The sequence below is a fragment of the Melopsittacus undulatus genome, chromosome 4 (assembly GCF_012275295.1).
Source record: "Melopsittacus undulatus isolate bMelUnd1 chromosome 4, bMelUnd1.mat.Z, whole genome shotgun sequence".
In the NCBI taxonomy this organism is placed as follows: Eukaryota; Metazoa; Chordata; class Aves; order Psittaciformes; family Psittaculidae; genus Melopsittacus; species Melopsittacus undulatus.
In genome coordinates, this window is record NC_047530.1 from 93580992 (window position 1) to 93608157 (window position 27166).

The 27166-nt window shown below is 40.6% G+C and overlaps 2 protein-coding genes across 5 annotated transcripts; one reads left to right on the plus strand and one right to left on the minus strand.

Moving 5' to 3' along the window:
* The first annotated feature begins 600 nt into the window (after positions 1 to 600).
* On the plus strand, positions 601 to 15023 carry LOC101876441 (lipase member M-like). Of its 2 annotated transcripts, XM_031044675.2 has the most exons (11): positions 601 to 619; positions 857 to 943; positions 4559 to 4697; positions 5989 to 6103; positions 7209 to 7407; positions 7666 to 7775; positions 9071 to 9207; positions 9789 to 9929; positions 12206 to 12277; positions 13390 to 13458; positions 14320 to 15023. In XM_031044675.2, the coding sequence occupies exons 3-11, from the start codon at positions 4566 to 4568 to the stop codon at positions 14548 to 14550; spliced, it is 1206 nt and encodes a 401-aa protein (XP_030900535.2). In that variant the 5' UTR covers positions 601 to 619; positions 857 to 943; positions 4559 to 4565; the 3' UTR covers positions 14551 to 15023. The 2 variants fall into 2 exon arrangements, with proteins under 2 accessions (XP_030900535.2, XP_030900534.2); XM_031044674.2 differs by lacking the exon at positions 601 to 619 and having other exon boundaries at positions 705 to 943.
* Positions 15024 to 16808: 1785 nt separating this feature from the next.
* Positions 16809 to 25759, minus strand: ANKRD22 (ankyrin repeat domain 22). Of its 3 annotated transcripts, none has more exons than XM_005144029.3 (6): positions 25200 to 25756; positions 20960 to 21151; positions 19391 to 19498; positions 18991 to 19068; positions 18027 to 18125; positions 16809 to 17278 (listed from the first exon to the last, which is right to left on the minus strand). In XM_005144029.3, exons 1-6 carry the CDS (start codon positions 25218 to 25220, stop codon positions 17201 to 17203), a joined length of 576 nt encoding a protein of 191 aa, XP_005144086.1. In that variant the 5' UTR covers positions 25221 to 25756; the 3' UTR covers positions 16809 to 17200. The 3 variants fall into 3 exon arrangements, with proteins under 3 accessions (XP_005144086.1, XP_030900532.1, XP_030900533.1); XM_031044672.2 differs by lacking the exon at positions 25200 to 25756 and adding an exon at positions 22202 to 22264; XM_031044673.2 differs by lacking the exon at positions 18991 to 19068 and having other exon boundaries at positions 25200 to 25759.
* Between the last annotated feature and the right edge of the window lie 1407 nt (positions 25760 to 27166).

The following is a 27166-nucleotide window of genomic DNA, read 5'->3' on the forward strand; positions in this document are numbered from 1 at the left end:
TTCTAAATGCTCATCAGTCCATAATGAGCCACAAGATCTTCTGAAGACAATTATCAATTAATTGGCTAAAAAGGCTGCTCCTCACATAGGAGGATCCTACTTTGTTTGTAGCTGCCTAAGGACACAGAAGGCATCCTTCTGCCCAGGGTTATTAAGCAAATTTCAGTGAAGACTGAGTCCCCAGGCTGTCTATAAGTAACTCAGCAGTCAGGCAAAGATCACCAGCGGTACTGTCTTTTCAGAATTGATGAAAATGGCCTGGGAGAAGAAAGAACCCGTGTTTGCTCCCTCAGAGAGAAAAGTTGTATGATGTTTTCAAGTCTTCTTTAGCAGCAGAGTGTCCTTACAGAAGCCATATCAACTCTGAGCAACTAATGCAGAATGAGATGGGTTTCAGGAGTTGTGCTGCTCACTGAAAAACAAGACAGTCTGTAATGTTAAAGTTAACATAAAGCAAATGAAAAGCAATAGCAGAGACAGTGCTCTTGAACATGTATGTTGAAAGAAGCTGGACGCTTCCTCCTCTTCGTCTTGAAAAGATTACATCTGGAACAGCCCCTCAGCTGGATGACAGTACAGGGCAAGGTCTGCCACAGCCTCAGGGAACTGGAACACCCAGGTACAAGCTAAACATCCTAATTACTGATTTGCAGGTACTTCTTAAACTCTCCTGCTCCAGAGCTCATTTTAGGTTTGCAAATTTCACCAGAAGATCTTTTTCATCTCAAAGATTTCCCCATTTCTGAAACATTGCCAAAGCAACACTTAAACACGCTCTACAATACATGCTGCCAACTCATGACACTGACAGCTGTTACCCTGAAGTGCTCATTGTATTCTGGCTTCCTTTTATCAGCGCAGGTTTCTGCCAGTGAATCAGTCTGCTAGTGGAGACAGACTAGGAACTGAGGCAGAGGACACAAGCAAGGCAGTCAATACAGAGGTAAGTTGCTTATACATATGTCTTCATAAGTCTTTTTTCTCTGTTGCCTGACTCCATAAAGACATTCAGTCTTGTTTTTGTGCAGTTGCTTGTAAGAATAGACAGCTTTTTGCCTCTCTGATCTGTATGCCTATTGGTATACACAGAAGTGCTTGTTGGCTCACAACAGAAGACAAAGAAGTTTAATCTGCACAAAAGGAAGAACAACTATTTCATTTCTTTCAGCTTGTTTTCTTCAGGCTGAGAACAAGGGAATGAAAGTCGCAGGGTTGCAACAGTGCGTGTAAACTGGACCTCCTGCTATTGCAGTGTAATGCACATGCATGTTTTGTAAGTAAGGCAAGGCAGCACATTCTCATATACATTCAGTCATAGTTGCTTCTCTGGTTGGTGTGTGCGTGCCTCAAAACTTACATGAAACAAATTCAGACTGCTTAAAGAACAAAGATTGATAAATTTCTGGAGGGCTTCTATCTTAGTTTCATTAAAAGTACCTAAAGAACTTTCAAGGGCATTTCTCTCTCTGACCTTTTTAACTTCTAAGCATTCTTTAATGACAGTTTAACATGCCCATCCATCTCACTAGGTAAAATGTTGCTCGTATCTCCTAATTGTCTTTACTCCTGAAGCTTAGGGAGCAGTGGTCTGCCAAGACTGATACTGCTTAGCCCACTATATCTGGTTTAAAAGGCAAATAACTGAAAGTCCATGAGCCATGCCAGCTAAGCCAGGTGATATTAAAGGGCACTGAGAAAAGTTTGCCTTAACAAGAGGAATAGTTTAGCCTCTGCGCTGCATTGACTTGTTTTGAAAGTGATTTGAAAACAAGCTGAGATTAACCGAACTTTTTCTTCCCAAATAAGATTCCCTGTGCAGGGAGGCAGAAGCATAATTTACTGCCATTAGAATGGAATAAAACAGCAGAAAGCTAAGAAGAGTTTGGCTGGCTATGCAGCTGCGAGACTTCTTGTTTTGACAAGAGAAATTAAGAGGGATTTAATATACAAAGGGAATTGAATGCAGTGTGTTTTGATGCCAAATTTAAAGTTCTGGGTTTTTCCAAACACCGGTTCATTCGAACTCTCCAATGACTCATGAAGTTTGACTCCTTTAAAATTGTTCAGTCAAATTTAAAGGTTAAATTTCTGGTTAAGTACCAGAAAAATCTGAAATTCCTTTTCCTATAAAGAGACTTAAAGAGTGCAAAAGTATCTTGGTTCCCCCTCCCTAATTCCCACAAATCCCGCTCATCTTCCCCATTACTTACCAGCGAATACTTTCTTATTTTATCTTGATCTGTAGCTCCATTTCCAAGTCAAAATACACTTCATAGAGCACCATGTCTCCTCATAGCAGATGTCTTATGCTAGAAGCAGACTCCAGAAACATGTGGCTGCATGAAAACCTCTATTCTTCATTAAACATTGGATTCTCCATGTCTAATGGACCTAGCAATGTCTGGTTTCAGAAAAACGTGTTTACTTAGTCTGCTTAACTTCCTAATGCAAACTATAATAAAGGCAGGTCTCCTATGACATTCTCTCACAAACACTGATGCCCAGCCATGCTGTGCCTACTTTCAAGCTACATGGGCACTGTCTAGTTGTCTAGTTCACTCTTGCTGACTGTTAAACTAGTTGCAGAACATACAGCAGCTGTCTTTGGCCTGCCTTCCCCACAGCAACACGCTAACCCCATTGAGTAGTGTCCTGCAGCAAACAGTCCTCAGAAAATCCTGTGAATCTATTCCCTTACAAGCTTGTATCTCAGTGCTGAACATGGCAGATATTTACAGATGACATCCAGAGTTAATTACAGGATGGACAGAAAGGTGAACTAACATAAACACACTGCAGTCATAGAAGTATGCCCTCTTCTTCTGAGGAAACCAAGCTTACAAAAGCAGTAATGTCCCCAGTCATTACTGGTGAGGCAATTTTACTAGATGCCTTGATGAGGTGAAGCCTTACAATGCATTACCTGACCCTTTTGTCCCATGGATTCTCTTGCTGAACTTTTATATAGCCTGTCTGATCTTTATGGTCTTTATCCACATGCAGAATGGCCTCTACTTTTCTCTTTGCAACATTCATTCTCTCCTCACAGATGCAGGCATAGCATACAACTATGAGATATACAAGGGCTTTTCTCGAATGTGTAAGCACAGTCCTGAACTTCATGTATGAATCATTTTTGTACAGTTCTTCAGATTGGAAAGAAAAATCCTATCCTACTTACTTTCAGCTCTCTTGAGGCAAGGACTGCTTTTCTTGTTCTTCAAGGAATTTTAACTTACAGTCCCACATCCAGTAACCTTCTGGGATGCAGAAACTTCTCTTCCCTTTTCTAGGGAGCATCTAAGTCAACGTTTGCATGTTGACAGCTAAGAAAGTGTTCCTGCATTTGTTGACTGGGTTCTGGAAAATAAAGCCTAGAACCTGGAAGCATGTGTACTGTAGGTGAAGTCAGCATAACCTGGTGCTAGATAGACTGTACTCTGCATTCAGAGAAGCTAATCTGATACCATCAGTCAACCCAGGCAAGGGCAAGGTCTCACCTTCCCATGACCAATACAAGATTTGCAATATGGAGTGCCATTTCTAAAAAATATGGGAGGTAGACCCTTGGCAACATGAAGTCAGTCTCTGCCTCTATTGTTCAATGGTTTCTTGGTGGTGGTAGCCATTGATTTTGAGACAGAAACATTGGACTCAGAAATAGCAGCAGGAAAAATGCAATTTCTGGGGATAACAGAGAGGGGTTTTGGAAGAAGCAGGCAGCAAGGGGCTAGTGAAGAAGCCTGAGGGGCTGATAAATGGAGACCTAGGTGACTTGGTTTCAATCTGAAGGGCAAGGCTGACAGGGAATTGACTTATGGGGCTTCTGGGGAGCCACACATGGTGACATTGTTCACTTCATGCTATCAGAGGAGCTAGTTTCAAACAGAACTTGAACCTAGTCTGGGGCACATCACCCCACAGTGAAAGCACAAGCTAGCACTGACGTGGTGCAAGCATAGTGCCATAAGCCCATTAAATCTTCTCCCAGAGTCCTTGAATAACTGCCTCTGCACCTTTCACAAGCCTCACTGACTGTCTGTCACCCCAGCACACCACTGACTGGCACCAAGAATGGAATTTGAACCCAAAGGAGGAGAGGGCAGGTAGAAAGAGACTTCTCTCACCTCCTTTCTGGCGAGACAAGAAATAAACAGTGCTTTTTTCTCCTTTCACTTCTGCTGGCAGAGAAGAGGAGGCAGATAAAGGCAGACAATCTGGGTGATGGTCATCTCAAGTACTCATGCTTCTTTGTCAGGCTTCTGCTAGATTCATGCCAACACCTGGCCCTGTCTGCCAACCACAGCTCCCTTGTCACCTGCAGAGCGTTCAGGCATGTTCACATGCGGTATGTCAAAGTGTTTTCCTCACCTGTTCTGCAACCCTGCCTCTTGAACAGGGTGAGCTGCAGAGAGTGCTTCCTCACAGAGATACTTATTATGGCAGCCCCTTGGGGAACAGATTATGGGCAACCTTCTTCAACTCCCCAGTTGTGTCTTCCTGTGGAATTCCATGTCACTCCTAATGCAAACAACCCTGCATGTGTTCTTTCACTCAGCCCCAAGATGTGGTGCCTCCTCATGCTGCTCTGCTCTCAAGCAATTGCCTTTTCAGCAGGATTCACAACACCTTCCACTCTGAACTCAGATGAAAGCCAGCTCAGGAAGGCTCGTAACCCTGAATCCCTTATGGATGTTGTAAGTTTGGTCATTTTCTCTTGCTTTCCTTCTCAAGTGTCTCTCCCGATAGCCCACCACTTAGAGTTCCAGGGAGGAGGCTAAAAAGTGCCCCTTCTGCATTTCTTGTTTTCTCAACCTGCCTTTTCCAAAACCACTGCATTACAGTCACCGCTGCAATGAGGGTTGGCTATGAATGTGCCAGGGACAGATGCAATTCTTGAATATGGCATGAGGACAGACACATAACACTGCAATGGAGGGTGCTGGCTGCTACTTTTGACTCCAAGGACAGGTAAATCCCCAGAGGGGCACTGGAGATCCAGGCTACTGTATTTTGACTCCAGCAACAGGACTCATCTCTGGACTGTGACCAAAGCCAGACCACACTCTTCAGTCTATACCAACTGAACAGCAGAATTTCATTGCCTGCATTTAGGGTGAACCCAAACAGAAAAACAATGAACACAAGGCTGGGCGATGCCTCATGACACCTTTTTGCAGTCACCTTTCTCAACACACATTGGTATTTCTGGCTACTGTACAAAGAAGGGAAGGTATGAACCTGGCAAGAGGACAAAGATCCTCCAGCACTATGATAGGGAGCACCAGCTAAGAAAAAAGATCTAAACAGTCCAAGCTGCCAGATAAGAATTCCTTTGCTCTGGAGGCAAAGACTGGTTTCTAGTCTCAAAGTAAGCAAAGCCCTCCCTTTCTGTAGCAACCTCTTTCCTCAGTATAGTAGCAGGGGAGGTTGAATTCCTCCTTCAAACAGCAGATTCTCATTACACAAGGTAATCCAGGACCCATTGCTCTGAATCACCAAAAATTTCCTCACAGTACATGCAAAATTAGGTGTAGGTGGTCTTATGAGTTCCTTAGTGACGAGCTCCACCCTTGTTTGCCTTGCCTACTTAGCTTGCCTAACTACACTTGGGCAAGGAAAGATTGGTTATGGACCAAAACCCACAGCTTTTGGCATTGTCTTATATCAACACTCCTATGTATTTAATTTATAGAAAAGTACACTCTCTATCAGCCTTGCAAAACAGAACTATCTCCCAAAAGGTTAGTCAATACAGTCCTGTTTCATCCCATAATGTGCTGTCAAATACCAAACAACTACCACTTATGCAGGACTGAAGACTTTGGTGACTCTTTTTACAAGACCTGTATTAATCATTCTCAGCCATGGTGGCCAGGGGCCTTGCATTGATGTCTCAGAACAGCCCACATCCACACTGCTCAGTTTGGTTAGCCTCCAAAACAGGACAACCTGCATGTTCACAAACTCTCCTTTGCCTTCTCACAGAGTGAAATTATCAGATATCATGGATACCCCAGTGAGGAATATGAAGTTACTACGGAGGATGGGTACATTCTTCGTGTTTTCAGAATTCCTGCTGGGAGGAACAGCCAAAATACAGGTATGACACAGTCATAGGATGGAAGGAGCAAAAATAGGAGAAAGCCTGAGAGTCAACCCTTCTATGGGTCCCTAATCTTTCTCCTTTGCACATTTCGTGACATGTTCCACACTTTTCAGTCTCAGCAAGAGCACCTACTCAGGAATCTGGCCTGAATTCTGAGTCCACCTGAAATCTATGCATTCAGTGTCTCTATTACTATTTGAGACTTTTCTAATAATTTTGTAATATCATAGGTTTGTTCTTTCATGTGGGCTGGGGAGGATGTGTTAAACTGGATTTTGGAAGGTTTTGCATTAGCATTCTAAGTAATATACATTTAAAATAGAAGCCTGACAACAAAGTCTCCCAGATTGGGCATATGAATATTAGTTCCCAGCCTTCGAAGGACAGAGATATTCTTAAGCAAGTTGATATAAGGTCATCAGTGAAAAGCAAATGCATTTCATTTTTTTATCATGTTTTCTGAATGGAGAAAGAATTTTCACCTGGAATTTGAGGTGCCTCTATGATGCTATTTTGTTTATTACACCTTATTAGAACTATAGGATAATTCATTCTGAATGCCTACTCCTATTTGGATCTCCTCCTTCAGAGATCATCTGGACCAGCCTTTGTCAGAGTAAGGTTAACCAAAGTTAGATCAGGAGGCCTGCTCATTTGGCTACTAAATAGACCTAAGGGTAGATAATGCTGCTTTATCTTTCATACAGTATTTATATTTACAAAATATATTTACAAATAAAAAAAAATAATGTTTGTATTTCATACACATATGCCTTCAGCAGCTTTCAGCTGTGGATAGATGGTTTCAGTATAGGCACCTGTAAGTTTGCTTTCCAATACAAAAGGAGTTGGGGACAGGCCTCCTCATTAAATTCCTTATTTGCCAGTCCTGTAATGAAATAGTTATGAAATGTCATTAAATGTTTCCTGCTTACATGGAACAAACCCGTCAGGTTTCTCCAACCAATATCTATGCATAGTTCTCCTGGGAGCTTCTTGAAGAAGGAAAGATTTAAACCCTCTTACAAGCTAAACTCTCACCCCAATCTTAAATACACATTAACAACTGCTCCAATATAAGAATATTTTTCTTTTCCAGGGCAAAAGCCTGTAGTCTTCCTACAACATGCTCTTCTAGGAGATGCTACACACTGGATTTCTAACCTGCCCAACAACAGCTTGGGCTTTCTCCTCGCAGATGCTGGCTATGATGTCTGGATGGGAAACAGCCGAGGGAATACTTGGTCTTTAAAACACAAGACCCTTAATCCCAGCCAGAAAGCCTTCTGGCGGTTCAGGTACTGAAAATTACTCAGACAAAAATTCTGAGGGCACTAGATAGTTTCAGTCTGATGGTTTTTACCTAAACCAACACCAGAACAGGGTCTACAACAACCAAGGAGAGTAAAGAACCAGATGAAGGATGCTCACTACTACTCAGAGTTGAGAGCATTGGCTGGGGAAGAGATTTCAGACTGGGAAACAAAATGGAATACTCAGTAATTCACACTGTGATAGCTAAATTGCTTGCTAACTTCTGTGTTTCTCCTCTGTAGCTTTGATGAAATGGGTAAATATGATATTCCAGCAGAGCTGTACTTCATCATGAATAAAACTGGACAGAAGGATGTATATTATGTTGGTCACTCTGAAGGCACAACAACAGGTAATGTCAGGACACTCATGGTTCACAACCACTCATGTTTATATCTGATCAGGATGTGGGTCACCCTATTGATTCAGTTGTTTTTCTTGTTTATGGAGACCTAGCAAACACAGAAGTGTCTTCTTGGAAAATATGCAAAACTTTTCTAAACTGAGCTTTGACTACCCTTAATAAGCAAAGAAACCCTTAATAGTAGATCCAAATGCAGTTCAATTTTTCGTATAATTAGAGACATGAGAGTAGTTATTTACTGTGTACTTCAGATATTTTTCTTAAATTCTTAGCAACAGGAGTTTTCCAGTTCCTCTTTTGTATTAAAACATTCAGTTAATTCCTTTGTGAACAGGAAGGAAAAGCTAAAAAGATAAAACAGCAAATATAATGCATGACTTCAAATAACAGGACAAGGAAAAAGAACCTTAACATTACTAAGACATGTGACTTAGTGGCAATGTTAAAATTTAAAGCATAGTTTATGCATTGCTTTAACTGGCAATATTACTGTTTAAAATGATAGTGTCAGAGACTAAACATTAGGAAAAAAGTGTCAATAACTTATTTTCTCTTTAGCATTAACTCACTGCATGGCCTCTGAATGCAACTAACTTTATTTTAGAGTAAGTTGAGAGTTCCTGATGTTTACAGTTTAAGTGTAAGAGCCATGAATGCACATTGACTAGAAAATGAGCAACTGCCAGTTCATTAAGGTAAAATGACCCAGAAGAAAAGAGAAGAAGATGTGGGAAAATCATATATTGTCACAGTTCCAGACATTTTTTTTCTTTTCCTCTCATGAAATTATTTAAAGACCCTCATGGCAAAACAAAGTAATGATCTACAACTTCTTCAGCTGCCTTAGATGCAAACAATCAGTTGAAAAGATTCAAAGCTCCCAGCTAATTATTCTGCAGTTTAATGGAAGCATGAACATACATAGACTTTTAGAGACTGTAATATGAAAAAACTCAGTTTTTATGAGAGTTTTTCAACTTTAGCGGGAATTGATTTTATCACAAAAACCTCGTTGACATGTTGCCTACAAAAACTGTTCTGATAAATGCAATATCCAGACATGTTCTAAAACTCAGAATGAAATTTGCTCCCAAATAAGATCAGTTTCAGTTCTTAGCTTCAACATTCGCCTTAGGTAAAACATGAAGCACAGACAAACATGAACAACAGACAATGGGCTGCAGATCTAGACTAATTTCTCATTTGCTACCTACTGCTTATTTGTTTATCTTGTCTGTGGAAGATGTCTTCACTAACTCAGGCTGTCTCTTATGCACTTGCAGGCTTCATAGCATTTTCTACATACCCTGAGCTGGCTAAAAGGGTGAAAATATTCTGCGCTCTGGGCCCAGTAACCTCATGTTCATACGCTACAAGCCCTCTGATTAAGATGACAAGTCTTCCTGAACCACTGATGCGGGTATGTCACTTTTCCCTCTAAGAGTCCCAGTGCTTGACTTAACTTCACAGGGTTCACTCAGTCTGAGGCAAAGTGTTCTTGAAGAGATGACATGCTGATGCTGAGCTTGGGATGAATTGAGTGCTTTTGAAAAATATGTTCTCACACTCTGTGAGGAAAGTACTGGAGATATAGGGCTTGTAGCAGCAGGTCCCAGTCAAGCAGGAGACTTGTGAAACTCTCTCATCATAGGACTCTTGAACTTAACTAATATTTTGCTGGCCTCATGCAGGAGGAACTAAACCAGAGCTACAGTAGCAGCTATACAATCTCTGGGACTTCAGAAATGAGTGAGCACTGAGGTAATTTCAGTAGAAATGGAGGATGGTTTCTTCCAGTATTGATGACAGTAACAAGAAGGAAGGATAATTGATGCACTATGGGGAAAAGCGTGTTGCAAGGGGTACTGGGAGGGCAACCTTCTTTAGCAATCTTTGAGTACAGAGTTAGGAGGCTAGGCTATTAGCAACAGTTTCATGCATAAAATACTCCCATAACAAGGAAAAAAAATAAAGTGCTGTGATTGTTTTTCCTTCCCTTAGTTACTATTCGGTTGCAAAGGATTAATGCACCAGATTGGTTTTCTGAGACGACCTGTGACACAGTTATGTGCAAGCCTGGATAAGTTTTGTGGCCACATACTCTGTTATGTAGCTGGAGGTAGCATAAAAAATCTGAACACAGTAAGTATATGCAAGAACACCTACTCAAAGAAAAACTGAGGTGACATCAGAAGTTACAGAAGTTACATCTGTGCTGTCTATCCTTATCTAGTAACTGTCAGGAATGTAAAAATATATAAATCACAACATAGTTCTCAGCAGAAGGAGGGAATGCCAGGACATTGTGCCAAACAGGACTAGATCTAATGACAGATGGGAGCAACAATTAGGCAAATCCTAGTCACAGAAAGGATAGAAAGCAGTCTGGAGCTATACTGCACATGTCAATAGATGTTCGCTCTTTTGAGGCTAAGTCAACCATGTTTCGGTCATACACAGATGCTCTTTAAAAAGAGCAAATGGATGATGGAGTCAGACTTCTTGGTAATGCAGTTCCCAGTTTTCTTCTTTAACATGCAGACACCAAGGGTCCTCTAAACACTGGAATAACTAAAAAGCTCGTTTTCCCTTCCCACTTTTCAGACTGCTTGTACCAAAACTTGGACCTAAAGAGCTATAGTACGGGGCATTTTCTTTTTTTTTTTTTTTTTTTTTTTTTTTTGTTGTCCTTAGAACTGTGCTCAACAACTTAATCTGCAAAAAATCTGTAGAGGTACAGGAAGCCCTTCCGTTGTGTCTATGGAGTGCAACACATCTACAGTGGGATTCACAGAGATTAGCGTGTCAGGCAGAGTGGACAGGAGAGACAGGAGACTTGTCCCTATGCTTACTGACATCTGGATGCTGTAGTGTGTCTTAAATTCCCCTTACAGTGGCCAAAGTATGCAGAAGCTGGCCTGTGTAATGTTTATTACTACAACATCTGTAAAGACTGAGGACCATTTTTCTCCATCTACAACCACTTGTAAAAGCATATGCAGGAAAGCAGTGAGAATCGAAGGTTCAATGCAAAAGCAATTAGAGGCACTGCAGTCCCTTTGAATTGCAGAGCTAAACCATTAACGATCTTTCCTGACTTGGGTTAAATCATTAATGTGGTTCTCAGGGCAAGATAACAAGCCTGAGGAGGAATCTGGGGAGATGGAGTTAGAACATCTCCCTAACAGAACTATAAAAATGCAGAACTAAAAATCCAGAAGAAAAAGCAATCAGTTTTGTAAGTTGGCTTCTTTAGCACTAGGAGTAAAGTGAAGAGGAAACCAAAGTTTCGAAAGACTTATACATGCATAGGAATTTGATGTGAGTTGAGGAATCTACTTGGCAAGGACTGGAAGGTTTTTCCCCTACTGTTGCTGAACCACAGGATCCCACAGTACTGTCTTTGGGGAGCAGACTTGCTTTCATGGAGAAAGTGTGCAGGCACATACAATTATACAGCTATTCCTAAGTCTGCTTCTCAGTTTTCTGTCTAATATTTGAAGCATAACCTATTAAAATGGGGGGTTAACACAGAAGCAGTATGTTGCTCAGGTCCTTCACAGCTTTATTCTGTCACAACATTTATAACACTTTGGATCCTGAGAGATAAGCTAAGGAAGTGTGGGCTTGATGATCAGGTAGTGAGGTGGATCAAGAACTGGTTGAAAGGAAGAAGGCAGAAAGTTGTGGTCAATGGCACAGAATCTAGCTGGAGGTCTGTACTAGTGGAGTCCCTCAGGGGTTGGTGCTGGGACCAGTGCTGTTTAATATTTTCATCAACGACCTGGATGAGAGAACTGAGTGTACCCTCAGGAAGTTCACTGATGACACTAAACTGGGAGGAGTGGCTGACACACCAGAAGGCTGTGTTGCCATTCAGCGAGATATGGACAGGCTGGAGAGTTGGGCGGGGAGAAACTTGATGAAATTCAACAAGGGCAAGTGTAGAGTCTTACATCTGGGGAAGAACAACCCCACGGACCAGTACAGGTTGGGGGTTGACCTGCTGGAAAGGAGTGAAGGGGAAAGGGACCTGGGGGTCCTGGTGGATAGGAGGATGACCATGTAAAAGGTGGGTGTCAGGATGATGGAGCTAGGATTTTTTCAGTGATATCCAGTGATAGGACAAGGGACAATGTGTGTAATCTGGAGCATAGGAGGTTCCACGTTAACATCAGGAAGAACTTCTTTACTGTAAGAGTGACAGAGCACTGGAACAGGTTACCCAGGGGGCTTGTGGAGTCTCCTACATTGGAGATATTCAAGGCCCGCCTGGACAAGTTCCTGTGTGATGTACTCTAGGTTACCCTGCTCTTGCAGGGGGGTTGGACTAGATGATCTTTTGTGGTCCCTTCCAACCCTTGGGATTCTGTGAGTCTGTGATCACTGCATTTATAACACTTCTGCTTTCTCTCCAGAGTCGAATAGATACGTACGTAGGACATTCTCCTGCTGGAACCTCAGTACAGAATATTATCCATTGGCATCAGGTATAACTGCATACTGCCTTATAAACAAACTCTTACTACTGCTTTTAATGCAGCCAACAGCTCACAAAGAAGTCCAAAGAGGGTGGATTTGGGAAACTGCCCATCACATTCTCTCACATGCTTCCATTGGCACCTGCCAGAAGGAGCACTGTTTCCCATGGAACACCAAACCATTGTCTGAATTGCCCCTTTGGTACCAGACACTGAGATTTTCTCAGGACATATCAGACAGTAAGGATCAGGATAAAAAAAAATAGCAAAGGCAATACAGCAAGCAGTTTTCTAGCATTCCCAGCTACTTGAAGCCTTGAAGTCAAGGTTTTCTAAACTGCCAGACACTCATTTATTACATGCAACCACTCACAAATGAAATTGCTTTAGTGCAAAATAAAGTGACAAAAATAAAAAAAAAAGAAAACCAACACACACACACAAAAGCAAACAAAAATAACCAACACCAAAACACACAAAAAAACCAAACCAAACAAAAAATCCTCAAAAGACGTGTACTTAACTCTTTACTCATCAGTCCTGCAGGGCATATAACATCTCTTCCAGACAACCAGATCAGGCAGGCTGTGATGTTCTGCCTCAAAACTGTTGTCAGGGCACAACTCATGTATAGCCAAACTCATGTAACTACAGAGCCTTTGCAAGTGTCACCACTGCTGTGAACAGGCCAGACAAATCTGACAAACAAAAGACATGCTGTGTAAAGAGAGATCTTATATTATGCTAGACTAGTAATAATTTAGTAATAAACCTGAAATGTTCTAGACATTCAGGTCCTACTCGTGTGTGACAACTGAACCCAGCTGTGCATCACAAACAAGGACTCCAGCTTTAGTTAATTAAGGTACTCAAGTGAAAATTTAATAACAAAACATACCAAGGGAGGTGACTGGGGATTAGGAGGAAAAGTTAGCAAGAGGAAAGGATGGAGCTATTTACCCTACAATCCATCCTCAATGTCCATGGAAGCCTGCAGCCAGAGAAGGGATGGGAGTAAGTCAGAGTTCACTGTCTAAGCCTTGTTTTCAATTACAGGCAGGAAAATGTCTCCTGCATGCCACTTCTCCGTCCCTCAACACTTCTATCTGTTCTTTTGACAGATAAGATTTGCAGGCCAATTGCAAGCTTATGACTATGGCTCTAAGGAAAACATGAAGAAATACAACCAGGTAAGGCAATAGTTTCCCTGAAAACTATCCTCAGGTCCCAAAAAAAAGCCAAGAACATAAGAATTCACATTTCAGCAGCTGTAGGTGAAACAGACAGAGGGAGAAAGTGTCTGAGGTAATGTTTCACCTGAATTTAATACTCATAGGAGCCTATTCACAGAGAAAGCATAGGCAGGTCCCTGCAGATTGCTAAGAACTTTTGGTTTGCCTGTTCTACCAATGCAGACATGTGTCCAATGATATGTCAATTTACCTGCCATTCCCAAAAGGCTAACAGCCAATCCTAAGACTGGATGAGTGTGGAGCTCTTCACTGCCCCAAAAATCCTCAAGGTCTGCCTTTCAGCTAAGGAAAGAAATTATTCTTACAGCTAAAAGTGAAATTCATACCTTGGTTTGGGGAAGCTCAGAAAATTTCTAGAGTGAAATTATAAATGACCAAAGTATTTCCTTGACACTTAAATCCAAAGCATAACAAATAAGACCAACAGCCTCACTCCATGCTCCAACAAAACTTAAAGATCTTCTCATTCTAAATATACACATTAATAAGCTCCACAGTTCTTGACTGGTAAACAGAAATGGCTCTTTTCGTATCTGTTCTGAAGGCAAAAGCAGGCTTTAAACTGCAAGACAACTCTGCCACATTTTATGGAAAGACACAGGAACAGAATGGATCATTACTTTTCACAGTAGGCAGGGAACGGGATTAGGGAAATAGACACTAAGAGCGTGGTCTTCATCCTTACTATTTTATTGCAGTGAGTGCAGAAGGGAAAGAGAAGTGCCTGCACAAAATCCTTCCTCTAAACACAACTCCTGCTATAACAGCATTCACCCAAGTCTTCTCTCTTTCTTACAGCCTACTCCTCCTGTGTACAAGATAGAGGAAATAAGCACACCAATTGCTGTCTGGAGTGCTGGACAGGATAAATTTGCAGATCCAAAAGACACAGCAAAGCTGCTCCCTCGGATTAAAAATCTCCTTTATCATGAGCATTTTCCTTCTTGGGGTCATCTTGATTTCATCTGGGGCCTTGAAGCAACTGAGAAAATGTATCGGAAAATCATTGAACTAATGACAAAATATTGAAACCACACACACATGATTCACTCAGCAGAAATCTCCAGAATTTCTGTTTTGCAATAAGGGTGATACCTGGGAAAGAGGTAAACACAGAGACACACATAGTGGATAGCAGTATTTACCTGCATTTGTTTCTTGCATTCCTCATAGTTTGAATGTTTTTATGGTGTTACTGTGACTGCAGTCTTCCTGAGAAGTTTGAGGTATATAGGAATGAAAACGGAAAACATGAATACACTTGAGCACACGCTGCAGAGATCACTGAAGTTGCACAATTTTTATTTCCACAAGACTGCAAGACTGATTTTCCTAAGGCTAAACTCTGTTGGTCTCATGTGTATCTTACATGCCCCACAGAGCCATTCCCATGCCCAATTTGTATTTTCCGATGAAGACCAAAATGTAGGATTTGTTCATCTGTTTGTTGAAGTACAACTGACCTTTGTTTAAATTAAATCATTTATCTACTTGGCAGAAAACTTGGTGGTTTTTTTATTTATTTTTCCCTCCTCACATTTACTTACCGTATCGACACAGTCAAGAGATCTTGAGACACAGGTAACTGAGCAGGCAATAGATGACTTCCAAACAACAAAGAATCCAACGTCAGAAAAACTGGTAGAAATGTTTTCCTGCCCTCCATGCCTAGATGTCACAAAAACATTTGGTCATGCACTCTATACCCCCCAACTTCAAAGACCATGGTGGCAGCTGAGGAATGAGATATAGACTTGCCAGGCAAGTTGCACTCCTAACAATACAGCTTCTACCCTATGAATTACCCTTGACACCACCAATGAAGTTGTTGCAAGCACTCTGAGCTATCAGCTTTAACTTCCAAATAATTCTTTGTCTTGACTTTTGTCTTTGTTCAAGCAGTTCCTACAGCATGGAAAAGCAGTCAGCTGTTTTCAGCCTGTGTCAGCTCCTTTCCCAGCCATTAGCCCAAAGAGATAGCATCTTTATTACCCTGCAAGTGCCTCACATCTGCTCACCTACAACTTGATCTGAAGGTAGGAGTTTCTGTCCCCAGGTTACACCCAAAGTGTTCATTGCTACAGACTCTGACAGGGTAGCTTTTTTTCCTGAGGTGTTTCTGGGTGGGACCTCAAACTCCCATTGCCCAACCAAGACCCTTTATACTTGGAGTCAGCATCCAATAGAATACTTACACTGAAAAATATATCTGTTCTTCAACACAGGACAAATACACTAGCTGGTCCACGTACCTAGTCTAGCAGCCATTAGCAGTGCTGATGATGGCACCTATCTTGTGAACTTATGGCAGCTCACAGGAAATTACCAAAACTGTCAACAAAACTAAAGATCTATTAGATGAGGAAAGCATGATACAACAGCATCTGAAAGGAAATTTCCCTTTATTGCTATATTATTAAATCACAAAGTGCCAGGCCACATTCATACATGCTTACCACTACAGGTTTTCTTCTGCCTTCACCTAGGCAAGAGAAGACTCATGAATTTATTATTATTGTGGTACATGCATCCTCTCTGCTGCACCACTCTGAGAAGCATGCTGTCCTGTCCAGTCCCATGGGGAGGATACATCAACAGCAATCCATTTACTGATTTTTTTCTTTAGTACACTGTTTATAATGGAAAAGTGATCAAGAGACTTGTTTATCTACCACACCAAACACTTTTAAATGATTTTTTAATGCACTAAACCAACCTGTGAATTGGCTTTCTTTTTGGTCTCCAGTAACTCTTTGAATTATAGAATCACAGAATAGTTAGGATTGGAAAGGACCTTAAGATCATCAGGTTCCAACCCGCCTGCCATGGGCAGGGACACCTCACACTAAACCATGTCAACCAAGGCTCTGTCCAACCTGGCTTTGAACACTGCCAGGGATGGAGCATTCACAGCTTCCCTGGGCAACCCATTCCAGTGCCTCACCACCCTTACAGTAAAGAACTTCCTCCTTATATCCAATCTAAACTTCCACTGTTTAAGTTTTAACCCATTACCCCTTGTCCTATCACTACAGTCCCTAATGAAGAGTCCCTCCCCAGCATCCCTGTAGGCCCGCTTCAGATACTGGAAGGCTGCTATGAGGTCTCCATGCAGCCTTCTCTTCTCCAGGCTGAATAGAATCTCTTTTTGCTGTTTCTTATATGAATAGAAAACAAAAAAATCACTGCCATTGTAGGAAGAGAAATACTAAGGGGAAGGTACCAGCCTTTGTATAAAATGCTGTGGCACATTGTTCAGTTGTCAACTGTATACCCTGCAGAATAAGTAACACACACTCTAAAGGGCATTTTATTTTTCTATTGGCTGCCAACCATCATCATTAGGCATTCAGACATGTTAAAGTTAGCTTTCAAAATCCACTGTCCTCACAAGCCAAGCCATAAAACTGGGGAAGCAGATGAGCAGGTCAATATTTTGAACACTCCTGTAATCATTCAAGGCTTAGTAAGATCAAATTAACACTTTCCAGTGCACGTGGCTTTAGATGTTACTGACAAATCTCACACAAAATAGTCAAAAGTCTGCAGCAACGAAAGAGTAGATTTGAACCAAGTCTTTATGAAGAAGGAGCCCTCAACCCTCTGCAGGACTCCTGCTGCTGCACAAGATGGATTGCCAGATGAGGTAATTTTCTGCATGTTCAGGAGTCCTCAATGACTAGGAATTTTTCCTTAGCATACTTTCAATGTTGTGGAACTGCAGTCTTCTCGCTATATCTAAGGGAGTCTCACCATCCTGAAAGAAACAAATGACACATGTTGCAGGATGATAGATAGGGGTCAAGTACAAAGAGCTTTCCTGAATTTGCCACCCAGATACAGTGCACTGCTGCACAAGTTTCACTGTCACACCTTTGCTCTAAAACAGAGGTTTCAGCACATGTTGGTTCTAATCCTTCTTTCACTGAAGCCAGGGGCAGAATTCTGTCCTCCCCTCCAGCAGCAACAGCCGTTCCACTGCTTCCTGGGCTAATGTCTAGAGTCAGTGCAGAGCTAAGTTAGTGGCTGATTTCAAGAGAAACATGAGCAGTAAATTGCTCACTTCAACTCAATAATGCAGACACTCCCAGGTCAGTATTTATCTGGATAACATTTGAGCTATTCTGATGACAGAAGCAGCTTGACTTTGTCCCTCTCAGAAGAACAGTATCCAGTGGCACAAAAAGCACCTCAGAAGGCTGTTGCCACTTCCCTGCAACCTGCATCTTAAGAACAACTGCATGGCAGTTCTGAGTTAAGAAGATCCACTAGACATCCAGGCAATGTTTACTGGTGGAAATCCAGCAGTGAAGGATGTGGACTTTACAGTTGCTCTTGCCAGCAAAGGCGCTGGAGCAAACTTTGCTTTAAACCCCACAGCAAACAAGACTGCTGCCAGGAAGCTGTGCACTCTTTTTTTAAACTGCTGTACACCAGCTAAGGCCTACAATGTGCTGGTTCACCATCACGATAAGGAAATACAGTTATCAACTTCACCTTCTTACCTGATTCTTTAAAGAAGTGTCTGCATGAGCTTGAAGCAGTAGAGGAATAACTGCCTGGTTGTTCATTTTACAAGCATAGTGAAGTGCTGTGCTTCCTGACTAAAGGGAAACAGAAGCAGATGAACTTTAGTTCTATTACTTCTTCAGTAAATTATAGGTAAGTATGACTACCTAAGTACTACTACGATGCCTTAGCAGCTTCCCCCTAACACCTGTATGCAAAAGACATGACACTACACAACAAAAAGATACATTTGTGTAAGAGCAACAGGAACAAAAAATCATTTCTTCCCTGGGATGCAGAAGCTAGAACAGGTCTGTCATCTTCAGCAGGAGGCCAACAGTTCTTTACTAAAATCAGAGGATTACACAATCTTGATCTCAACAGCTATGTCTTAAGCAGTACTGTCTTTTTCACAGTTCAGTTTTAGAACTTGGTTGCTGCTGGAATTGGGTGTTATCCTTTTCTACATTAGAGTAGGGGAGCTGTCTTCCACACCCAAGTAGGGCAGTGGATACTGAACTCCACAAATGGCAGATCAATGCACTCTGAAGACCAAGAGAAGACACAGGGTTTAGCATTGTGGCATGGTCTTTGCCATCATATCTGCTCCAGTCCAATACAGTTCATAAATAATTATAAACTCAGACCCTTATATCACTAGAATCTTTATAGGATCAAGTATTTAATATGTAAGTGTCTCATCCAGCTTGCCTGGATTCTTTTAAGATGGCATTGGTCAGAAAGGGGAAATTAGTTGGTCAGTGGAGAAATATTTCTGTGTACATCTCAAAACCACTGCCTAAGTGTTGAGGAGAAACACTGAATCTTCCTAGTGCATGACAGTCAGTTCAGTCCTAGATCTTACTCTGAAAGCAGGACTCTGGTGCTGGAAGATTTGTAAGTTTATTTGTATTGTTGCATACATAAGAAACACATCTGCATTTGTATAAACCCACTTACAAAGTCTGTAGCATTAACATCAGCTCCAGATCTAAGCAACATCTTGATCAGATTTTCATTCTGTTTAGTCTTTGAGACCTGTTTGGTACAAGGGAAGGAGTAATACAGTAAGACAGTCCATCTGCATATAGTACAAAGTAGATTATGGCTAAATGCTGTATAATTTCCTAAAGGAAATTCGCTTCTGCAAATGCCAGACTGAAGCAGTGATACAGTTCTGTGGCTTCACTAGCTATAGTCATAACAAAATCCCTGCTTCTTCTGTTGCTTTCCATCAGTCTTTGCTTTAAAAAAGCAGTCTATATCCTATACAGGTTCCTGGCCTGAAATACTGCCATGAGAAAGGTGATAAGAGGAAAGGAAAAGGTACAGGGTTTTTCCTGCTTTCACCCAGACTCACCATAAGAAGATATCCAATAAGCATCACTGGCATGAGGATAATGATGAGCACGTAGTCAAGGAAGGTAAACCTTTTTCTCACAGCATAATGCAGACAAGTGCGGTCCTTCTAAAACGCAACATAACTCTGATTAGTACCAGATTCAGTGATCTGATTATTCTTATTTAATATTGACAATAGTAGACCATTTTATATTTCATAGACTTTCTTTTCGGTTATCTACTGGAAATATTTTCTGATTTTCAGGCAGAAACAGACATGTCTTTTACTTCCTTAAGCAGACGCACATTTAACATATACGGGGTCATGTACATGGGGCTCTACATGCAAGAAGGATGTGGGATCCAAAGGATTCCATGTGTATGTCTGCAAACTTGGACATAGTTGCAGGGAAAAAGAGGGCAGAGTAGACAGGTGACTGTTACTGCCACCCAGAAAGTTAAACGAGTAGGAAGAATCCCCACAGTGACTCTTCCTATAGAGGTGCTGGTTACAGAAGCAAAAACATATGAGAGTTTATGGCATCTCCTTTGGCACACATAAGAAACACAGGCAAGCAGCAATACCTGCCCGTATTCTCTAGTGAGAACAGAGTTTAAAAAAAACTGTGAATACCAAGTGTATCAAAGCAACTAAAGGGTAGAGCTGTATGTTAAAGACTACTGGTGTTAAACCTCCTGTATGTTGTCCAAATGGAGTTAGAGAAACCAGGTTACAGTGCTACACTGTGGCCAAAATAAGCAGAATAGCTTTTCTGTGTTATCCTTTGTTCCTGTTCTCATTCCTAAGAACCACAGCTGAGCTCTGCACCAAAAGGCCTGATTCCATCTGTGAAGGTGAAGCAAAGACACGTTCAAGAAAGGCAAGCGCAGCTAGTGAAGGGCTGCAAATACAATTAAAATTACTTTACTGCAAAATACTGAGCCCTTTCAAAGGGACTTTGAGGTAAGATGATAGAGAGCCTTTTGCATCAGGAAGAAGAGATGGGATGGAATACGCCACTGACCTCATGATAATTTGCTGCCTTCCTGTGAAATAAACAAATGCACTGGAAACCAGAGACAGAAGATCATCCACAAAAGTATATGAACTTGCTAAACATTGCCTTGGAGTATCAGATAATACAATAGAATAGACAAAGTCTGGGGTTCTTTTCCCTGGTTATTTATCACCCCTAACATCATAAGTTACTAATGAAACCAGAGCACACACATTTCAGCTACTTTTTATTTGTAACCTACCACAAAACCATACTTCCTCATCACCTTAAGGAAAATAGGGAGTCACAGCTCATGTGCATGACAAGTAGGAATTTAGAATAGGGAACACGGGAAGAACAGTGGAAGGCTTCCCTCCTTGCCCCCCAGCATGTTATTATGTGTCATGCTATTGTACTGTAGCATGACAAAAGCAGGTCTGCAGTGGCAATAAGGCAGGTTTCTGTGGAGTCAGTTTCTCCACATGCATACATTTGTGAGAGATTGACAGGTTCTCCTTCAGACCTTCTTTTTAACCAGGGTGAAGAAAAAGCGAGAGGCAAAGAAAGGCTACAGAAGGGTGGCCACTTACCTTGTTTCTGAGGTTGACATCAGCATTTCTTTTTAGAAGATAGCTAACTATCCTGTTGTTTCCTTGTTTACATGCACAAATTAACGGGGTGTCTCCACTGAAGCTGTCCTGGATATTCAGACAGTTGCTGTCACGCTCCAGAAGGAACTGAACTTCACTGAAATCGTTATTATAAGCTGCCTGACAAATGGGCTGCAGAAAGAAGATAGTAATAATCAGCACACATTTCACTGAAACATACCTACCTCCCATTCTGACTTTACTTGCAAATCCCAAAATATGCAAGCACTGCCAAGCACTTTTGACAGAGTTTGTAATTCTAAGCGACTTCCAGAAGATGGTGGTAAGAGATACTTCTGCAGCTGCCACACAGCAGCTCGCAATCTGGAGAGTCACAGCCTTTGCACAATGGAATGAACTTTCTGTTCATTTTGGACCATAATAATATACATATTCAATATATATGTGAAGATATATAATCCAAGAAATAAATCCAGTTCATTTGCAACCATTAAATAAAGCCAGCTTCCAATATTACAGAGTTATTCACTGTATTAAGAAGCAAGCACGAACAAGCCCATGCCTCTCAAAGTTTACAACAGGCTTTCCTTTTGGATGAGCACTGCTGAATGAGGTATCACTTTTCACTCACCAGTTCCCAGAACAAAACCACACTTTCAACAAAGACCTGAAAAATCAAACCCCCACAATGTATCTTTTCAGGGCTTGAGGTTAAACCTCAAACCTGAAAAATACACACATGTATGCCCACAGCTCAGTATGGCTTTTGAGAACTATTTGCTGCTTAACTATTTACTCACTATCTCTATGCACCCTTCACATATCCTGCAACTCCCTTCCTCTCCAGCAGCAAGAACTCAATCTAAGGAGTGGCTGAGAATGACAGTACTGAGTTTCTAATGGCCTATAACAGTGGGAAGTACAGCAGACTGGTAGCATTTGGAGTTCTCCAGTGGAAAAGAGAATGAGTTTCTTCTTTTTGATACTGAGGTTTTTATTCACCAATTTGCAAGATACACATTTTCTTTGAATAATATCTGCATGTTTTCCTTCCCATCCTCCTTTTATTACATCCTATATACACTACATGAACAAGATCTAACCCTGAACTCTGAGCCCTTTCCTCACTCTGCCTGCAGTTGGCTTCCCCTCCCCTCCCCCCCCCCCCATTATAAAGATTAATCCTATTTACATTTTCACTTCAGACAAACAGAAGTTTACCTCCAGCATCACTGCTGCTTAGTCTTCTGGACAGCTTCGTAAGAGAAGTGATTTTCCTTTTTAAAGAGATTATTTACAAGTTTATCAAACCTCACAACACTTCTTGCTTTGTTTTTATTTTATCAGAAGAAAATCTACAAAGAATACATGCAATATTGTGCATCTGTCTGTATTCTTATAAAAGCCTACATATACCATTTGCTATTTTACACTCCTCCAGAATCAGAACCAGTTTAATGATTTTGAGGAGAAACTCCTTTTTTAAACCCCTCTTGTTGTGACCTGCACACCAATGCCATCTAAATAGATGAGTATGCCCTAGAACCTCACTCTCTGTCATGTTGATGCCTAATAGTGCAACTTCTCCAGGAAAGACAAGGTCAGGCACAGTCTGCACCTCTGCTTTTCCTACCTTTCTCCTTTTCTACTCTGATTCTTGTTAGTTCAGCAGCTTGTGTCACCAAATTATGTGCTTTTGTGATTTTCTTTCTATTCTGCTTCAAAGAGTTAAACTTGCTAGGCCCTTAAACACAAAACATTTCTGACCTATACTCTCACTGACTCATGCAATCTTTTTAAGCTTACACTACTGTTGAACCCAGTTCTAGTGCCATTAATAATGATGGAACATTTACCATTCCCTAAAAGACTATGTTATTTGAGGCTGAAGTCATCCACAGAGACCAGCACACGAAAGTCATTCATGCTTTTTTAGCCACTGAAACCAGAAAACATCCAGGGTACAAAGAAAGCAAGGAAGCAGTTCTCATCCATTCCAACAGCTAATGCATGAATAATTGATGTACTGGATACATTTTTTAAAATTATTATTATTTCACTGTAGTTGGGGGGTCTATGTAGGATTGATTCTTTCACACATTAATATGTCTCAATCATAGAAAAAAAACCTCAAACTTTTTCCTGGTTTTATAGGATTTTCTTGAGACCCACTCCTCTGGTTTTCATTCTAGAAAATGCCTCTTTTAGTCAAAGAAATAGTCCTTATAAATCAGAAAAAAGTCCTATAAATCAGACCTGTAATATACCTCCCACATTGACACATACAACTCCATGACTGAAGGAGCTAACATAGTAGCAGAATATTTTAAGTAAGGACACAAAAAGTCAAAATAAATATAAGTTCATTATTTTAATAGCAATAGGACTTCAGAAAAAAAAGTTTTAGGAAAGAATAAGGATAAGAAAAAATACAAATAGGTGGCAATCTTTCACCTGTGTAAGAAAGGCATCAGAAGCTCCAACCAGTGGCAAATGTTATATTAGGCAGTCTTTCCCACAGAAAGAAAAGAAAGCCGTTATAGAAGGCACTTAACTAGAATAATAGATATAGAGGCTTCAGGAAAGGTGAGAAGTAGTCATAGAACAGGCAAGGGGTTTTACGGCTGAGATCACTCAGTACGAGATCACCAGAGAAGGGGTGCAAGAAAAGTAAAAAGAACTTTTGCTGTCAGGAAGGACAATACCTCTACACAACTGAATTCTTAATTATTTTTATGTTTTATCAATTGAGGGCAATGGGGTTGCAAACAGGCCCTGGTAGTTTACTCTGATCCACTTGAACACATTTGTCTACTTGTTTCCAGAGCTTCTTGCAACTCCCTCTGCTTAGCTTTGCTGAGGTAAAGAAAAACCACAAGCTATTCAGCAAGTTCTACCAAACGTGACATAAAAACTAAAGGCATGGCACTAAGGACAAAACACTCAGCCAGGGGGAGGGTAAGGTAAAGCAAGTCTTGCAACTGGGAGCACAATTTCAGATTATAATTGCTTCCTCCTTCAAGAAATGCAGGGGATTGCCTAAATTGCACCAACACTTTGCAGTTGTTTAGACAAAAAGGAGTCACTTCAGAACATCCAGGTATTCTGAACTAATCCATAGTCTCTTTCTGTGCACTAAAATGCATCCAAAGGCCAAGAACTGAACATGAAAGTCTAAATCATGTTTGTGATACTGAGTGCACTAGTATTTGATCACTTGCTCCTCAGAAAAGGCAACATACACCTTCTTATATGCATTGCTCTAGATTTCTAGACTGTATAAATGAATCATACTTTATCCAGAAAACTCTATCTCATTCAAAAATTTTAAATATGAAATATTAACTAATAATCATGGAAGATATGGACAGCATTTGAACATTCTCTAAACACCACTTTAATTAAGCTAATTGACCCTGTTTTCTTGTAAAATACTAACTCAGAGTAGTACACATGCAGAGAGGCAACAAATCCTTTCAGGACAAGGTGCAGTCTACCCAGCCCATCACCTTTTGAATGTACAGATTCAGGCTCCCTGTAACACATAAAAAGGAGAAGATGCCTGATTTCATCTAGTAGCCTTTTAAAAATAAAAGGATGGCTTTCAGCACAGAAATGTAACCTTTTAAAGGAGCAGCTATGTAAATGCTATCTCCGGGAAAAGAAACAGTGTAATCCACTGTATTCACAGTTGAAAAGAACCAAAATTCTCACTTGCTCCTAAGTGTGCAAATGGAAACTTTATGAAATAATGAATAGATTTAGGTAGCATTTATGCTAAAATCCAGGGGTAAGCTAAATGAACCATGGTCTGGGGACAAACCCATAAAGATAAGAGCTAAAAAAGAAATCAAGTGGGAGGGAATGTTCCCTTGGGCAGTAGCTTTTTATTAGCTATATTCAACACAAGCAAGTTGTTTGCAGTTTGTGCAGTTGTTTGCACCATGCTCAGAATCATTCTGATCTCAACAAAGAACAAAAAGTGTTAAACACGTACTTTCTCCTTGAAATCACAAGTTATACTGATTATTGCATTTTATTTACTCCTACAAACTGTACTTTTGACAATTTGTAATAGTGAAGTACAGCATCTCCAAAGGGAAAGAACTTCCAGATCTGTTTAAGCCTTGTATGGGAGGCTGCAAAGGGAACAAATCAAACCCAGTGAATATCTGTATCTTCAATAGCTTCAGTTACTGTGCAAAAAATTGTCACCTACCTCTGAATAGAGTATCCCCATGCCTATTCTTCACTGCTTGAGTTTGTTCTTGTTCACCAGCCCAGCAAGTTAACCTCACTTGAAATATTCTTGAGCTTGTTTGAATCTGGTTAATACCTAACTTAAAAGTTTCACTCTTTCTTTAGATACGTTTCCTTCAAATGTTTTCCACTTGATAGCATGAAACAATTGTCTTCAGAAACCCAACCCAAGGAGGTAAACCTGAGAACAGCAGCTTGTGGGAGACTGACAGAACAAGTTACAACACACAAGCATTTTCCTTTGTCATTTTTGCAATAACACCCTCCAGTTGCCTAAAAAGGAAAGTAGCAAAACAGGCTGAGGAAGGTAGGAGCAAGAGAGGAAGAAGGTTTCACAAGTGAAGAAAGGGAGGAAAAAAAGGTAAAAAAAAAAAACCCATGAACTAAATACTTAAAACAAGTAACTATGAATGGTAGCTGGTTTGTCACCCAAGCTACTTCTGAATGAAATGCATTCCAAACCCTCTGCAAGAACAGCTTGAGATGCCTACTGGGAAAACAGAAGCCACTAGATCCCACACCTTTCATAAGACCTCCCGGTATAACTAGCTTCTGTCTCATTAAATTAGCAGCTGCTTTCATCTTTTGCTTAGGTTTCTCTTCCTAGCCCAGCCCAAAAAAAATTAATGTGTTTCATGTTTAACCTGATAATTTTGTATGTAAATTTCATTAGGTCTTCCTTGGGAAGAGAATTTTTGTGGATGTCTCCACCCCCTTTGTGTGTTCATGGCTCTGAGGATAAGATGCTGATAGTATTTCTGTAGTACACTCTTTCCAAGTAGGGCATGTGCATTTCAAGTGGCTGCAGACAACCCAAAGTATCTTCTTCCTTTATAGTTAAAATTCATGTTTCAAGTATATTTTAAAACATGTTTTAAAACAACGCATGTAACTGTCAGTCTTAAATCCAAGTCCCCTATCTTATGTTTGAGAGCTTTTATTCCCATATCATTTTCATATTTATTCTTCAGTGAGGTGGAGGATCATATAAAATCACTTACAGTCTTTCTATCCTTCTCTGGTTGAAGTAGTACAGCACTACTGATAGTAGCGTTAGTTTGCTAGCACCAGTTCTAACCCTTTCAGTGGTTGTTTATCTGAAGAAAATTAGGTTTGTGTGTAACACAAATATACACGACACCCATTTGTAACAATCTATTGGGAGGATCTCAATAAACTGATCTTTCAGCATATGGTGGATATTTCTGTTGGCCTAAAGACATGGAGGAGTGATTAACAACTCAAAGGTGAAAAAATACTCTTTGACAGTGTTTCTTCACACCCAGTTCCTAAGAAATGGATATTCTCCTACATTAACTAGCCAGGTTGTTATAAACATGAATTTATAAACTATAACTTGTTGAAAGAAACATCAAATTGCTCAGCTGTTACATAAAATATCTCAGTAGCTTACTTAATCTTCCCCAAACAAACACCAATCTATAAATGCATGGTAACATGGAAAGTATTTAAAAAAAAAAACCCAACAAACAGAAAAATAAACCAAGCAATCAACCCAAAACACACTCTCCTCCATAAAGCACAGCGATAGCTTCAGGCAACACCTTTCCAAAGACTGTGTAAATTACCATTTAATCCAACATCACATCTTAAGCTCTCTTGAGAACCAGTTAAGTGTTACTTTGATTAGAGCTTTAGCTGGAGAGCAGATAAGCAGCACAACCATGAGGAGGTATTAGATTTATGCAAATTTATGTAGACAGGTCCAATTCTGCTTCACATATTGCTCTTAGTTTCATTACTATGCTTATGAGGATTTGAATCCTGAAAATTTTATCTTTCTTTGCTGAATAAGTCTTTTTTTCTCAAGAAGGTGCCAAGACTCGATACCTGAGCAAACTGTCACCTACTCAGTCTGTGCAAGAAATCTGCTTCTTACTTCCTGAAAGGATTTTACTGTACTTC